The sequence below is a fragment of the Bicyclus anynana genome, chromosome 20, assembly GCF_947172395.1.
Source record: "Bicyclus anynana chromosome 20, ilBicAnyn1.1, whole genome shotgun sequence".
In the NCBI taxonomy this organism is placed as follows: domain Eukaryota; kingdom Metazoa; phylum Arthropoda; class Insecta; order Lepidoptera; family Nymphalidae; genus Bicyclus; species Bicyclus anynana.
Window position 1 is genome coordinate 2,087,461 of NC_069102.1, and position 17,940 is coordinate 2,105,400.

The window sequence follows — 17,940 nt, forward strand, 5'->3', positions numbered from 1 at the left end:
GTAACGTTTCATTTGAAAGTATTTAAACCTTAATTTTCACAAATTTGTAATAAAAACAATTTATACAAAGAATCGATTCTTTTGACGAAACAGCCAAACATCGATCAGTAATCGCATATTCTATGTATTTAATCTGTGGATAGTCTAAGCAATGTGTTTGTTAGTTTGTGTAAAAATTACGCGTGTGCGTATTGCTAGTCAAATTTATTGTTGTGTGTAGTGTATGGACACAGAATATTTTTAATGGTGTTAAATATTTTCGATGTGTGAGTTTAACTACCTCGTCCCCCTCAAAAAACGGCAGACAATTTTGTTCGTGAAATTGTGTGCGATGCATCTCCATTTTCTAATTCCTCTATGCTGACAATTAAAGAATTTGCTCCAACCATGGACATAATCATAGATAATTGGACACAATTGACTCTAACCCAACTGACAAGTGTGTCAGTCAAATTTCCGAGCACTAAATTTGAAATAGTAATAACCAAAACAAAACCTTTAAATGAACCATTAATTTCTAATGTAAATCAAAAAGTACCTACAATGAAATTATCAATAATTTGTCTGTTTGTGTTTTTAATGATACAGGATTCGCAATGTTTACTACCGCCTAAATTCCAATGGAAAACCATAGATTTCGCATGGGAAGGCAATGCTCGGGAGGCAGCATTAAAATCTAAAGCGTACATTCCCGAAAATAACATGCCGACAGGGATTGCAAGATGGAGAGATAAATTGTTCATCACAATACCGAGATGGAAAAAAGGTTAACTTTAAAATTAAAGTACAAAAGTTGATAAAAGTAGACGGTAGGCAAAGAATATTATATTGGGTTAAAGAATGTCCACCGGCTCATACAACGTCGGCCCAAGGAACCCAGGTATACCCCCGTATAAAAGTTTAAGATGATATATATGATGTACCTATAAATAAGGATCTGGTTAAATAATTGGCTTATTCTAACTAGTTTCTTGAAGAAAAATGCTTTTTTTATAACTCTTCTAGGGCAAAATGTTCGCCGGTGTACCAAAACGGCGAAGTAACATTTGAAGCTGTATTTTTTTTTGTATTATTTTTTTTCTGTTACCAACACGCGTAACAAACAAGAAAACGAACAAACAAACCAATCATAAGTCTTCAAAAAATATCATAAAACTCAGGCTGTATGCTCAACGATCTTAACTTGTCCATCTTAACTTGTAGGTACTCCACTTATAACTCAAGAACGGCTGAACCGATTTAGCTGAAATTTGGCAGGGATTTAGCTGAAGTTTAGAGCCAGGAGAAGGACATAGGATACTTTTTATATAAAAAAAGTCGGGTTTTCCTTCCTGACGCTATAACTCCAGAACGCACGAACCGATTTCCACGGTTTTGCATTCGTTGAAAAGGTCACGGGCTCCGTGAGGTTTATAGCAAAGAAAATTCAGGAAAAAATTCAACGTAGGGTAGGGGTAGTTAAAAGTTTACATCGAGTTTCACGCGGACGAAGTCGCGGGCGTCCGCTAGTTAAAAATGAATAAAAAATGTCGTAAAACGTGATAACGCAAACTTTTTTTGATAAAGTAATGATTTAATTATTAAAGTAGAATTATCAAGATTTTTTTACTTACCTTAGGGGGCCTCACTTAGGGGGCCGCCCTAACATTGATACGGCAGATACAGCGGTAGTTACACCCCTGCCTACAATACTAACGTCACCAAACTACGTGTCCGTGTTCCAGGAATACCAACGTCACTGAACTACGTGTACGTGAATGGGAGTCAGTCCCAACCGCTGCGTCCGTACCCGAGCTGGGGCGAGGCGTTCGTGTCGGACGCGGCGTGCTGCGTGAGCGCCAACAGCACCGTGGTGTCCGCCTTCAGACCGCACGTCGACCGCTGCGACCGGCTGTGGGTCGTGGACAATGGCGTCGCTGATATGACTCGTAATAACGAAGCATATCAATATAATAGACTAGCTGACGCCATGTGGTTTCACCCGCGTGATTCCCGTTCCTATATGAATACAGGGATAATTTATAGCCTATAGCCTTCGTCGATAAATGGGCTATTTAACACTGAAAGAATTTTTCAAATCGGACCAGTAGTTCCGTAGATTAGCGCGTTCAACCAAACAAACTCTTCAGTTTTATATTATTAGTATAGATTACTTAATATCTACGAGTACATAATTTTTCTTTTGACGGCCTCTGTGGCGCAGTATGGGCCTGGGTTCGTTCTCCGGCTGGGTCGATTAAGATTTTCTAAATTGGTCTGACAGTTAAGAGGCTTAGGCCGTGGCTAGTTACCACTCTACCAGCAAAGACCGTCAAGCGATGCGTCAATGATAATGAATGATGTGAATGATACATGCTCTCCGAGGCATGGTGGTGGTGGTAGTTATTGTACCAACACAGACAACAGACAACTGTTACAACGGGTGTGTAACAGTTGTCTTGGGTTTTCTAACTCTTGATTTCGGGGGCGTCCGGACTGATTCGCTCAGGTCACGATTACACCCTCGAATGGCCCTCTAAGCCGAGGTCCGAGTCTCATAGGAGACGCCCTCAGAGAGTCGTTCAGTACTCTATCTTTATTTCAGCCTTCGGGTCTCATCAGATGATGCTATTGCGCTCGTCCAAACCCCCCGGTGACGCCGTAGTGCTCCCACATGGAGCTGTCGGCACTTACTCAACACGAAAAAAAAAAGAAACAAGAGACAACCAAAATAGGTTCCACTTGCCGGTACCTATACTTATCCGTCTTCACAGGAGACCTTCGCCAAGTGACGGCGCCCGCCATACTGGTGTTCGACCTCAAGACAGACACACTACTGCGGCGCTACGTCATCGATGACGATTTGTTGCGGGACTCCTCTGTGTTGACCAGCATTGTGAGACTACAGCTACAATAGTCTAGCACTCATCATCAACATTATCAACCCTGAGCACGAGTCTCCTATCAGAAATAAGAGTAGTTAGGTCAATAGTCCACCACGCACATAGAGAATGGAGAAAATTCTCTGGTATGCAGATTTTCTGATGATGTTTTTCCTTTACCGTTTGAGACACTTGATATTTAATTTCATAAAATGCACACAACTGAAAAGTTGGAGGTGCATGCCCCGGACCACTTGGCTATCACGGCTTACGGATATTAATTAATTAGTGATAATAATGATAGGGACCGGCGCGCGGGCGGCTCAGAAAGAAAAGCTCCAAGACTCGGAAGAACCCAGGACCTCGTGATCACAAGTTACATAGGCTAATTGAACTAACGAAGCAGTTTCATAGGGTATTTCTTTTTTTTTACAAGTTAGCCCTTGACTACAATCTCACCCCTACGGTAGGTACCCTACCCATTAAGGCTGCACACGCGACGGAAGCCTAAAAAATGGAGTAACTTCTTCCGTTTTCCCAACATTTCCCTTCACTGCTCTGCTTCTATTGATCGTAGCGTGGTAAAAATTATACTATAACCTGCCCAGGAGTATGAATATAATAAGTTTCGTTAAAATCTGTCGAGTAGTTTTTCTTTCTATAACGAACATACAGACAGACAGACAAAAATTTTACTGATTGCATTTTTGGCATCAGTATCGATCACTAATCACTAATCAACCCTGATAGTTATTTTGGAAATATATTTCATGTACAGAATTGACCTCTCTACAGATTTAATAAAAGATTAACAAAACAAAATTAACATTCCCCACAAACAAATACCCAGGTGGTGGATACAGCTTGCAAGGGGTGTAATAACGCCTACGCGTACATTCCTGATATGGGGTCGAACGCCATACTAGTGTACAACCTGGCGCGAGACGAGGCGTGGCGCGTGGAGAGCCACTACTTCCATTTCGACCCCCACGCGGGGGTCTACAAGGTCGGGGGAGTGGAGTTCTACTGGAGCGACGGGGTCTCTTCCGCTGTTCTTTCACCCTCAAAGAAGACCTCTGGGTTAGTAGACATTTTAAAGTCATCTATATATTATAGGCATAAACAGGTATAAAAAGAACACCTACGAAAGTCATAGACGTTAGCCAATTATGGAGTTAGGACCTAAAAAAAAAGAAAGAAAGGAAAGAAAAATGCGTTTATTTCGAAATTATGTGGCACACATCACAATATCTCGAGTACACCAGGTCATCCAGGACAATACCCTGCGATGCATAATCCAGAAAATGGCCCCAGCTCAGCACAATGCTACGTGATCATTTGAATTAGGATACGTAGCGCTGATTTTCAGCTGGAACCACAGATTGGGTAACGCCACGAACACAGCCAACACAACCTTATAATCTAAACTAAACCTAGTCCCAAAAACTCCGTGGAAAAACACCAGTAAAGATCAAACTTTTTGGGTCTCTAGGTAAGGGCTGACACGAAGCTAAGGGTCTGGCGACTGGAGACGTCAGTCATCTACTCATAGTATTTCGTGGGAAATATAAAAAATTCGTTGTGAACTTGCAAAATTAAGGATTTGGTTTTCACAATCTCAATTGACCTTTGAAAACTCCTACTTACTAAAGCCATCCGGTACAAACTCCACAATTGACTAGGTACTTACCTATAGTAAGAGCATAAGCTAACCTTTTTAGCTAGCAAGTTAGCCCTTGTCCACAATCTCACCTGATGGTAAGTGATGATGCAATCTAAGATGGAAGCGGGCTAACTTGTTAGGCGGAGGATGAAATTCCACACCCCTTTCGGTTTTTACACGACATCGTACCGGAACGTTAAATCGCTTAGCAGTACGTCTTTGCCGGTGGTAACTAGCCACGTCCGAATCCTCCCTCCAACCAGACCTGGACCAATTAAGAAACCTCAATCAGCCCAGCCGGGAATCGAACCCAGGACCTCCATCTTGGTCCTGGGTCCACGGAGGCTGTCAATTTCAGAGCCCGACTCAGGTAGGACCTAATGAGGACTGAAATCACCTAGGCTAACCAATACCAATGAGTCAGACATTCACTTTGGTGTGTGACGGAATCCTAATTACCTACCAATTTTAAAATACCGATTCCAGTTTCCCTGACCTGTACTTCCACCCCACGTCAAGCACGAAGCAGTTCCGCATGTCCACAAAATTGCTGAGAGACAAACATGTTCCTCAGGAGGACATATTCACTGGAGTTGAAGTAAGTCTTTTTCATACTAACAGGTGAAGGCGTCACTTTAACCAGGCCTGTGGTGAATACAGTGGGGGTCTCAGAAAAATAATTCAAATTTTTCAAAATCTATATGCGTTGTTTGTGAAGGTCTTTTTATCTATTCATTATTATAAGTATAGATATAGAAGATTATATCTCAGTTTTTTGTAAGGATAACTAAGTTCAGTTATGGATTATTTGGGTCGTCAAATGATTGTTTTAATTGGGTAAATAAAACTACTATGCCATAAATGTTTAAAACTAATTTAATCTAAGTAAATCCATTAAAATTCATGTCATGTTTATAATCTACATAATTTATTTTCTAAACAAAAGTTAAATTCTATATGTAGTAGAATAATTTCACAATACATTTATAAGTCATGTCTTGCTACATAACTAAATAATTCTAATCTAACTACTAAAGCATATTATTTAAACATGATAATTAATAATTTAATAGAACTTACAAAATGTAAATTTGGGGGTAGGTACACATATTCATACACATTACACTGTGTGAACTGTGATTACTTACAGATGCTTCACCCGATAAATGTCTATGTTTGTCTAACATAATGTATCTCTTAAATACTCTTCTATAACAAGGTCCCTAAGACAGTTATGCATAAGTTTAAGCAATGTGTAAAAAAACATTTACTTAGTCGAGGTTACTACACTTAATGTTATAATACTTGGAGGCCATTAGATCAGCTTCACACAGGAAGTAAAACTAAAAGAAATTTTAATAATGTTAACAATATTAATTGATTATGAAACACGACTAAAACTCACGTGATATAAGGTAGTATGTCCGACTTTATTTGAACTCATACGGGGGCCTTAGTAATGAGCTGGTCTTGCAACGTGGCATGATCCAAATGCGGCGAAATAGGGTACTTTTGTAAACAGTATTTAATCTAAGTATTATAAGATATATTTTATTTTGTCCCGTCAATAATAACCAGTAAAAAAAATTATATAAATGAAAAAATATCTACGGTAAATTTTTGCCGCCGAAACATAACACATTAGCAAGTGACGACATTCATAGAGATAATAGTGTTATTGGCGTTTGCAGCGATGTGATATATCACGTCACCTCAAGCGCCAATCACAAAACGATGTCTTGTAGCGAATGACGTCACAGTTTATGATTGGCGTTTGCGGTCACGTGATAAAAATACAATTTTGTTTTATAAAAATATTACAATTACGAGATTTTTCACAAAGAAAAATGTGATTAGAGTTTCTAGGCATCTAAACTGCCTATATGCCAAAAAATCTTCTTAGTTTTGTACAGCAGACGAGTAGCCTATTCTTTTACTCCCTTGTAATGCATTCAATATCTACAAAATAATCCCATACTATTTGTGGAGATTCACCCTACTCTTAATCATATTTCTCTTAATCATATTTATGTCTGTGTATAGCAACCTATATTTTTAAACAATCAATTCTTTATAATATTCTATGTATATAATCAGAATCTCAGAAAAGGCTCCAACAGTTTGCATTATATTTAATATTCAAGGGATTTTAGGGCAACTAATTGATCTAGCTAGAAAACATTAAAAAATATACCACACAAGGCTCACTTATCCAGGTACTAATTAGAGCTAAGAAACTATAATACAGTCTTTCTTGATGAGTACTGTTTACCAACAAACAAATTTAAAATGAGGGTATAAATCACTAGTCATTTCAAACCTAATAATATTTATAATTAACTTGATCTTAAATTAATGAAAATAATTTTGATTAATAAGCTTAAAACAATAAGATATGGTTAATATATTATATAACATTTTATAAACAAACTATAATTAATTTAAAATAAATAAGTTATGAAATGACATGTGTTTCCTACCTTCATTTCTAACTTGTTTGTTGGTAGTACTCATCAAGAAAAGCTGTAGTATAGGCTGTTCTATACAAACCATCCAGGTCAAGTCAAGTAGAATAATACAAATAAATATTACCTAATACTTATTAACTAGAATATAGGAGTTCACAACCCAGAAGTGGGTTGCGAGCGAGAATTGAGTGAGCCATGATGCATAACCCGAATGTTTGGGCAGATGGCCACAGACTTACTATTACTAAAGTTATTCAATAACAATACTTATTTATTGTTGTCTGTGATGATGACAATTCAATCACAATTCAAAAAAAGGTGTTTTGAAAGAAAATCAAAGTTCATCCACATAGAGAGTATTTTTTCCCTGACCAAAAATACTAGGCAATCTCAGCATTACCAATATTTTATGCCCCCTTTTAATATGGTCTACTGGTGGGTCTGGACTTAGTCTGTTTTTGTTAGGTGGTTCAGAGCCCAATCAAGTTTGGGAACCATTGAACTAGATGACGGTCCTGATCCGTCTACTAATCCATTAGTGTATTTCACTCTTTGTAATAACCTCATTATCTCAAATTTAAATTCAAATACCTGACTCTCAGACATTGCCTGCATTTCTGGTAAGAGTGTCAAGAAGAAGTTCATATGTGGATTCATATTGATTTGCTCTTGTTTCTTAATGGATTTCAACAAACTTTTCTGAAATTGTGTCAATTTTTTTGATTTTGATGTCTTTGATTTTTTCGAAGTACCCAATAAGTTATCCATACGCAATGAGTCATCTGTGTGCAATGAGTTATCCATGTACAATGAGATATCTGTATTGAAACTTTCACAAATTTCTTCGTTTGTGGTATTACCTGAATTATTACTGTTTTGTGAAGGTGATGTTGGTTGCATGTTTGATGTTGTGTTTCCAGAATCTTTTGATAGTGTTAAAAACTCTAGCATCTCTAGAAAAGGTCTTTTCCTTTTCCTCGTGGTGACACCCTCACTCTTGGAATTCTTTTTATTTTTCTCTCTGATGAAGTAGTCTCGGAGATGTTTCCACTTCTTTTGCAGTTCTTGTACTAAAAATAATGGAAAATAGTTAATCTATAATAATATTATAAAGAGGAGAGATCTGATTGTATGTTTGTTTGCATTTCATATGTTCTGAAAGTACTAAACCAATTTAAAAAATTATTTCAATGTTGGGAAGCTACACTATCCCGAGTGCTATAAGCTATATTTTCTTCATGTATTCTTAAAGGCACGGAAACCATGCTATATACAGGTTGCTGGGGATTATTTCTCATAATTCTGCGTTTATATTCTTTACTGAAAATTAACTAAAAATGCTCAAGAAACATGTGTTCTAAAATTAATATTTTCAGGGTAAATAATATTTCTTTTGTAAATAGATCTTCAAATGTGTCCCTTATATGCATCCTTATAATTATTACATAGCTGAGTTTTACGAGAAAACATGAAAAAATATATATTTCAGTTAAAAATATATTATGTTATTATATATATATTAAAAATATATTATGTTAGTTATTATATATATATATTAAAAATATATTATGTTAGTTATGCAGTTCCGCTCCTTTAAGTGGACTCATCAACACCTTGAAGTTATGGAAAATACTCCGGACCACCCTGTATAGTTGTTAATATTTGTTTTTTGGGCTGAAATTGAAAACAATTACTATATGAGAATTTTCTTTAACCCCATGAATTTACATTGGGGTACGTAATCTTGAGGCAGATGAAAAAAATCCAATACCTGGGCCTTGTGACATGGGTGGAGGTTTATAAGAACTGTTGAAGACTTTTCAACAATCACTTTTATTGCTATGTAACTTTCTTCCCACTTCTATCACTCACTAATGAGAAAAAAAACTAAAACCAAAGGAAGTATTTCTCGGTTATCTCTTAATTACAGACAAAATATCTTAAAATGCATATTTTAAGTAAAAAATCACTCACCGGTCTCGTTTTTCGTTTTGCCTCCAAACACCTCCCAATCTTGATAAATAACAGAGCCTATCTCTTCCCATGCCCTCCTTCGGAGTATTCGGTCGCCATATTCATTTAAATTAGAATTCCAAATGCATTCCCGCATATGAACTTCAGAAATAAATCTTTCTGTGTCAAACATATTGAAGATTCAATATCTGTATGTTTACCCAAAACTTCTCTGATTAAAAAATATAATCGTTAAAAAGTACAACCACGTACTACATCTATTTCTTTAGAGAACGTCTATAAACTCAAAACCAATAAGTGAATAGTGCAAATGTTATTTCTCACACAATTTTCATGCAATCTCTTTTTTACTATTTATTTAATAGTCACTCATCACTGATTATTTTTAGGTCTTTATTTAAGCAGGTACTCAGGTAGTTTTTGTATTTGTAATTTTATAAACTTTTTGAATGTCAAAATGTTTATACCATAGACAGTAGACAGCTGGCAGAGGCAGACACAGACGACAAAAATGTTAAAAAGGTACCAATTAGCATAGACATAGAGGAGAGTTTACTGACAATGACAGTTGACATTAATCGACAATAATTTTTCATATTACAGCTTTAGGTTCTAACTTTTTTAAGATTAATAAAAAATCTCAAATATTAGGTACTATATATTTTTTTTCATTTATTAGGTTGTCGGCGAAAGAGGCGACAAGTCACAGGCGACTGCGTGTGATTTGGACCCAAATACCAACGTACTATTTTACACACAGGTAAATCAAGATCTTCACATCAGCTGAAGGACTTCTACTACAGAATAAGAGCCTATATGATGAACTTCAGAGCACCATGGTTAAGAGCCATTTGTATCCAAAGACTATTTTCGTTAGTCTACCTAGTCCTAGTCTAGTGACGAGGTTGCAAATGCAGTTTCTGGCCTTTGCTACTTCTCGATCAGCTATCTCGGTATTTTTGGTAGTTCTGCGGCTGCGGATCTCATTTTCGATTCAGTCACGCAAATAACTCTTGAGCGTAGCTTACTCCATTAACGACTGAGTGGCTCTGATCCTTCGTATGAGGTTCATTTAGCGGCCAAGTATCGGATCCAAAGGTTTCGTTTTGTAAACTGTGCAGTTTTGGCTGGTGGGAGGCTTCGGCCGTGGCTAGTTAACACCCTACCGGCAAAGACGTACCGCCAAGCGATTTAGCGTTCCGGTACGATGCCGTGTAGAAACCGGAAGGGGTGTGGATTTTCATCCTCCTCCTAACAAGTTAGCCCGTTTCCATCTTAGACTGCATCATCACTTACCATTAGGTGAGATTGTAGTCGAGGGCTAACTTGTAAAGAATAAAAAAAAAAGAAAAAAGTCATATTAGTATCGGGAATAAAATCAAATGCTAAATTAACGTTGGTCTAAATTCTCACAGTTAAGCAAAAACGGCGTAAGCTGTTGGAATATGGACAAACCCTTAACAGAGGAGAATGTGCCCCTCATCATTAGCGACTGCAATGTACTGGAATTTCCAAGCGATATCAAGGTAGGTGAAATACTTGCCCATTTTCGGTAGATCTGTAATGTCTGACAAGAGGAGGCAATATCTGACTGCTGAAGTAACACTTATTAAAGAAATAAAGCTGAAATGTCGTTATTTCTTAACTAGCAGACCTCATCAAGCTTCGCTTTGACTTAAAACAAGCAAATACTTCTTCTATACCCCTACTCCTACCCTCCGTATACGTGGACAATTAATACTTAATACGTGGACGTACAATTTAGACCCATAGGGTATTACAGTTACAAGTACGTAAGCAACCAATAAGCTATCTGTGACAAACAGAAACTTTAGCCGCTTATGATTAATACACTGATCGGCTTTTTTCTAAATTTCCTGCAAGTACATAATCGTAAATAATAATGTAGATTCTAATTATTTTTAAAGGTGGACCATGACGGTAACCTCTGGATAATAAGCAATAGACAATCACGTTTCCTCTACGAGTCTATGGATTTCTCTCAAGTGAATTTCAGAATACTATCAGCACCTGTAGAAGCTGTCATACGAGACACGCCGTGCGAAAAGCTTTCTAGAATAGAAAAGGCTTTGAGTTTTATGAAACCGAAGACAAATAAAAGGAAATTAAATCAAAATAAAACACAGTAGGGAGCTATAGAAAAATTTTATAGCGTTTACCGCATGCGTTTTATGGAGGGTAGAGTTAAGAAAAATATATTTTATGTGTGGATATAGTTAAATCCAAATCTCAAAGAATATAAATTAAAGTCATTAAAACCAAAAATAAACAACAAATTGAAAAACCATCGGAGTAAATTCTGAAGATTAAAGTGCAAATATTGGAATAACTGAGTTTAATACTTTATATTCACAAACAAAAATATAATTTAAACAAATTTATGAAAACGTATGTTTTTTTAATTTTATTAAATGATTTTTTTAAATTTGGCGGGCGTTTTCAGTATCTACTTTCATTAGCCAGACTTTAACATCATTCAGTAAAACGTCTTGAGCGCCCTCTGTTCCTAAATTCATAAAGAGCAAGCGCACGTAAAAAAATAACAAATAGGTATTATTGTTCAATCATCAATTACTTACCACTGTACAGTCTAAATTCTAAAAAAAGTGAGTTTTGAGACAAGCACACAAATAAACATTAAATTTTATACAGAGAAATAGATAGATACCGTCCCCATCACTAAATAATTTATTAAAACATATTTATTTCTTACGTTGAAACTAAAAAAAATCGTAAATACTTAAATAAAAAACAAAGAATAATTTAAATTTTTATTTAAATATACAACATGGTAGCTATATCTATGTAATTCAATTAATTAAATAAGTCTATGTGATTGAATATAATTATAATTTTCAAGTGTTGTTTTCACCACGTCTTTTTTTTTTCTCAATCAATTCGTTCGCATTATGTCAGTCTTTTCTATGGAAATGTCTCTCGCGAACCAAATAACGTGAATTATTCTATGTAAATTTTCTTTAGAACAGTAAACAGGTGGATTATTATTTTTCAGCCCCCGAGGCCACGAAGTTGGCTTGTAAGCGTAAAACATCTTGATGGTTCACCAAAACGGTGGGCCACGACTTCGTCAAACCGCTTCCATGAATCCGCTTATACGACAAATCGTGGCCCGCAGTTTAAGAAGCACTCCAAGAGATGACCAGAGATTTTTGTGTGACCTATCTCTTGACTTGCTTCTTAGGTATGCTGGGGTATTGGTAGACCCGGCTTAGCTGTAGAGCTATAAGCGATATACATTAATAGTACAAGAAATCTAGGAAATATGATTACAAGAATTACATGACTCGAGAATTTTTAACCATCGGTAGGGAGCAACCCAACAAGCTTAACTTGAGAACACATTTCAAGTAACTTCAGCGTCACCTACCTTACGTATTTAAAGTCGTTCGATAGTACCTTAATGACATTAATTGTAGATGAGAATGTCATCTACATTTATTGTCAAATAAACTTTAATGTAAAACTTATAGTTGAGGAGAAAAGCCTTTTGAGTTCCTGAGCCACTCCAAGAGGGGGTCGATGCACTAAGTTAAGCTTGTTGGGTTGCTCCCTACCGATGGTTACAAAATCTCGAGTCATGTAATACTTTTACAAATCTTATACGATTTTTTCTAGATTTCCTATACTCTATGTAACAAATTGTAAATGTACTTATGATATGAATTGGTGCTTATTCGCCAAGTACGAGTATGTACATTATTAAACTAAAATAACTTATATAAAATTAGAGCTATCCTTTTTCTTGTGTTTTCGTAGAAAAGGATAGAGGTATCTTTTAATTTTGTCGGTTTAGTCTACAGCTAGGACGGGTATTCAAAAGATCTTTAATTATTGACAGTTGCAATCAATACTATTGGTCAATCTTGAGATATGAACAGTCAAAGGAAAAAGAGGAAAGAAAACTATCTTATACTCATATTAATTGAATACACGGCTAAAACTCACGTGATATTAGGTCGGAGTATGCCCGACTAGTTTCGAACCAATTCGGGGCCCTTAGTCATGAGCTGGTTCTTGCATCGCGGCACGATCCAAACTGCGAAGTCGGGCATACTCCGACCTAATATCACGTGAGTTTTAGCCGTGTATCATAATCAATTAATATGAATAACACTCACAATAGTTTAAATTCTAAAATATCTTATACTCATTAAAAAAATATATGGTATCATTTAAGAAAAAAAAATCAAGAAAGTAAATTATGTACATTTTTAATATACAAAAAAGTAGTCCATAGAATTGATTGCAATTATCATATACCAGTAGTTTATTAATACTCGTAATGGTGCAATTTTATTTTATAAGGCAGTGTAGAAATTTTTGGTAATTGCGCAAATCTTTTTGCCTTGTTTAATTCATAATTTTTATTTTTTTAATGTAAAAAATATTTTACTTTGATTTTTATAGAGATATTTATTATATTACAATTATTATAACAGCTTTTCGTATCGTTTTGTAGTTTTACTTAACTTACCATCCCGTCGATGGATATAGGGATTTATATATAATGGCAGTAGCAGAGCGTGGGCGGTTGCATTCTGCGTCCTGACCAATCACGAGGCTCGTTTAAATTGATTGGATCTGATTGGTCAGTTGGTTGAAAGTTAGTAAACGTGAGCTTATGTTTTGTCTATCAATAAAATATAAATGCAAGACCTGTCATAGCACTGTACTGCATATAGTTTAGGTCTCTTTTTCTCACGTGTCCAAGTTCATAAGCATGACAGAGATATATTTTCGTTTTTATGTGAACGAAACCACACACGCACTGGCATGACCACTTTATAGATATGTCTAAACGCGTATTTACATAAAATAACAAATAATTTTACGCATTTTCTATAAAATCAAAAATTTAAGATTGATAATGAGCTTGACATGTTCTTGTTTCTTTTCCAAGTAAGCGAAAATAGTCCAACAGGTTTGAATCAAATCTAATATCTTCGGATTTTTAACCGATCCCTTAACCGTAAAGCTATTCATTATTAGTCAAAATAAAGTAAAAACATTTATTTACTGTATGTAAATACGCGTTAAAATCTTATTAATAAATAACTTCACCAGTTCTTAAAATTTAAAGCAAGAGAGATTTAGGAATCTATATTTACATTTATTGCTCTAAATATATCTGATAGGCCATAATTATTGAATTAAGATATACTGGTTAAATTATCTATTTATTTATAAACGAATTTATGTATAAATCGTTACACGATAGTTATATTAAGACTTGCAACCGCTGGATACAGGTTTACCCCATATTATCATAGTATGAGATCCGACATAAGAAATATATCCTCTCATCTGTTATTTATTTTTGTTAAAGATATTTACGATAAGATGTAAATTATAGACAATATTCACATTTACACAAATAGGTTGCCTATTAAAAATGCGGCCAGATAGTAACATGGTTAATTATTTTATTAAATTTATTTAATCTACTCCCCCCATTGGTTAATTAAAAAATATCGTACACTACTTAAAAGAGTTTACCAAAAAGAATTGAAAATGTAAAGGTGTAACACTGCAACTGTGGGGTTGCCAGATATAAACAGCTGAATAATGATATTTATATACCCTCATCAGTTATTTAGTCGTCTAATATGTCAAATGAAAGCTATTTTAGGCTTAATTTAACTGCATCATGTCGCCTTTGATCTAGTTTATGGTTTCCAAGATTTTGTATGAAAAATCGGGTCGCAATTTAAGTAGGCAATTTATTTGCAATGTAACATTGAATATTATCTATCATTCATTTCTCATCACTAATTAATAACAGATGAGGGTATATGTTTCTAATGCTGGATCTTAGACCATTAATATTAATCGACTTCAAAATAAGAGGTTAAGTTTAGACACACCTCATTTTAAGAAACTTGCTCGTACTCGTAACACAGGTACATTACACTATTATGGAGTTAGGACTGTGGCCACTTTGAAAGGAATCAGATAACTCTATAATTTGCTATCATATTATCGTATTTCCGATTAAAGTAGGAGATCATAATTTGACAAACTTACAGCCTTACTAAAATGTGCTATTGTGAGCTCGCGGTCTATATCGATACAATAATTAGGTACTTTATAGTTCGTGCGTTGTAGCAAGGTGACAGTTCATTTTACTTTTGAAAGTTTGCCGCGATTCACGATAATAGTACGTATTATGCACGTCATACAGGCGACTGTCACCTACACCCAGCTACAGCACGATGTATAGCAATCACGGATTAGAGTACAGCATAGCCACATTACTATTGTAATTTGTACAATATGATAGAGATTTTAAGTTTAATCTTCGTACTTCTAGATACAGGCGAATTCTCTGTTCGAATAGCAGCTCATTAGGATGTTTGGTAGACACTGTTTTCTATTGAACAAAAAGTGTGCGTTCAGAAAACATGTCCACTATTCTTTCAAAATTAAACAACAAAATTACTTCGATCGTCGATGCCGATGGTGAATTCCATGTAATATGTTATGTTTTCTGTCGTAGTTCGCGAGAGTCTCAATGCTAATAGTTTGCTTTTCTCCACAAACTGTTGGCACGGAGACCCTTCACGAAGGTATTCCTGAATCAATCGGGGTGTTAGTACTGACGACCGTATATGGTCCCGCCAATTTGCCACCCGCTGAGTGGCAAATTCTTAAACAACTTGAGGTTAAATTCATCACTCAGCGGCAGAATAAAAAAAAGAAAATTCTCAAACAAATAGAGGCTAAATTCGTATTCTTGTCTTTTTTTTCACGACGCATCTTACAGTAGAATTCATAGACGTTGTAGGGGCACCCCCAGGGGATCATTCAGACGCTGATCTTATTAGCATTAACCGATGCTGTATACAATATGCTCAGTGCCAAAATGTGATGCAAATATGGCATTACATTTCAATGATGTTACACAAATAGGCGTGCAAAAAATTGCATTTATCCACAATAATATAAATTAAATTAAAATAAAACCATTAGAATACCAAATTAGTTTAAATAAAACAATGTCAAAAAATAAATATACATTTTTCATCTTTCGTCGATCTCTTAATAATATGTAAAATGAATTGTCAATAGAGCGTGGAATATGTTACAAATTATAATAAAAATGTGGCTACGCTACAAGAAATACTATTACATACGATTCTAGAAACCTTTTCCGATTTGAGTACAGTATCCTCATACTTTAAATTTAAAGTTTACGCCTTTAGTTATCGCCATTACGCAAAAGTATCCGTAAAAAATGTCAATAGTCTTTAGTAGACCACCAAATAAAAATCAAGAAAAGGGAATGCCCGACCCTGGCCTACCCTCATCACCCGAAAATTTACTCATAAGTATCTAAAATAACTTGATACTTACTTTAATAATGAAATGCTTTAACAAAAACAGTTTGCTATAACGTTTTATGCCATTTGTAAGTGCCCAACGAGCACCAAGTAAAGTTCGTAGACTGAGCTTTACGTGATTTTTTGAAGACTTGTGATTGGTTTGTTTTTTCGTTTTCTTGTTTGTTAATGGGTTTGCACTATTTTCCAGCAACACCCAAAGCTGAGAAAACTTTGTAACAATTCAATTTCAACGCAGGTTTTTTACTCAGTGCAATCTCCAGTCCCCAGAATATCCTTACACATTCGTATTTTGTCACGTATACCTAGCAAAATGTGGAGCAAAATAAAATTTAATTTTGTTTCATTTCAATTAGATATGCACCTGTTAAAGCTGAGGAAACAGATATAATATTTTTAATGCTTAGTAGACATTCGCTTGACTACAATCATTCCTGGTCGAAAGCAACGGTAAGTCATATAAGGTAAGTCAGAGCGTTTGCCTAGAAGATGCCTATATATAAAAGGTAGACTGGACAAAGGCATGTCATACAGGAAAATGGCTGTCAATCGATGTTAGATTTCTCCGTTATGCTATGGAATATTTTCGATGTCACTAAAAATTATTATTAGAATATTCAAACAATAGAGCAAAATTAATCGTACACTATAAATTTAAGTTCGATTGCAGTAATAACACATAAAAATGATAAAGCATTTCCCCACGAAATCCTCAAGAACAGCTCCGATTTTGATGATCTTTTTTGTTAAATTTGTTTTAAGAACATGATATTAAAAAAAATCATCAATATCGGAGCTGTTTTTGAGTACTTGGGAATATGCTTGTTTTATGTTTTCATGACTCGCCTATACATCCAAACAGACCTCCCCGGTATAGATTGCCTATACCAGTGTTTGAATACACGCTTTCTGTCAATTACTGACAAACGCTTGTCTGTACTTCTTACCACGAGGCCTGAAGCTTAACGGACTTCTAAAAGTAGACAGACTATTTCGTATAAATGTCATCGCCCACTCTTCCATCGTATCCAAAATATATCGAATACAAAAGAATTCTTCAAATACAACCCGTTAATGATAGAAACAAATAGTTAAGCTTTCCCTTCAAATTCCTCCGTCAAGACTATACTCCGTTTTTTCTCTCCGTAACAAATTAAATTAAAGTACATTTGTACACCAATTCAAAGAGAATAAAAAATATAGACCCGGCATCCCTACGGTGAATCGATGGAATGCTAAGATTTTCCCAATTTCAATAACGGCGTATAATACTATTATTGAGAAACTGAATAGATGGTCTACACAAAATTTATTTGCAATAGTCGATTTGTCATTACATAATATGATAATAAATCTGTCGCAAGTTATCAATCATAACGCCATGTCCCGGCACATAGAGTCCATACGAACTAGCGCGGCCATTATCTGGTCTCGTCTGCCGACTTGCACGCAGCGTGCGCCGCATCCGAGCGTTTGCTGAGCGGCATGTTGTACTCCCAGCCCTCCTCGCCCTTCGGACTGAAGAGCTGTAATGGACAAGCTCTGGTTAGTTGTTACCATTCCAAGAGATTTAGCAAGTTAACATGGACATT

The 17,940-nt window shown here is 35.6% G+C and overlaps 3 protein-coding genes across 4 annotated transcripts in view; 1 reads left to right on the plus strand and 2 right to left on the minus strand.

Annotated features, from left to right (window-relative positions):
• The first annotated feature begins 264 nt into the window (after window positions 1–264).
• On the plus strand, window positions 265–11,597 carry LOC112047052 (L-dopachrome tautomerase yellow-f2-like). 2 transcript variants are annotated; one of them, XM_052887910.1, is made up of 8 exons: window positions 265–880; window positions 1,725–1,928; window positions 2,754–2,875; window positions 3,712–3,941; window positions 5,011–5,122; window positions 9,646–9,726; window positions 10,382–10,492; window positions 10,895–11,597. In XM_052887910.1, the coding sequence occupies exons 1-8, from the start codon at window positions 841–843 to the stop codon at window positions 11,114–11,116; spliced, it is 1,122 nt and encodes a 373-aa protein (XP_052743870.1). In that variant the 5' UTR covers window positions 265–840; the 3' UTR covers window positions 11,117–11,597. The 2 variants fall into 2 exon arrangements, with proteins under 2 accessions (XP_052743870.1, XP_023939732.2); XM_024083964.2 differs by having other exon boundaries at window positions 269–766.
• On the minus strand, window positions 5,385–9,449 carry LOC112047053 (uncharacterized). The gene is made up of 2 exons (XM_024083965.2): window positions 8,967–9,449; window positions 5,385–8,062 (listed from the first exon to the last, which is right to left on the minus strand). The coding sequence occupies exons 1-2, from the start codon at window positions 9,136–9,138 to the stop codon at window positions 7,440–7,442; spliced, it is 795 nt and encodes a 264-aa protein (XP_023939733.1). The 5' UTR covers window positions 9,139–9,449; the 3' UTR covers window positions 5,385–7,439.
• A 147-nt stretch (window positions 11,598–11,744) lies between the features above and the next one.
• Window positions 11,745–17,940, minus strand: part of LOC112047076 (oxysterol-binding protein-related protein 9) — an 80,302-nt gene continuing 74,106 nt past the window's right edge. Inside the window, exon 16 of the mRNA XM_024083994.2 lies at window positions 11,745–17,874. Within this exon, the coding sequence (XP_023939762.1) occupies window positions 17,770–17,874 (105 nt within the window). The 3' untranslated portion in view covers window positions 11,745–17,769. The remainder of the gene's footprint in view (window positions 17,875–17,940) is intronic.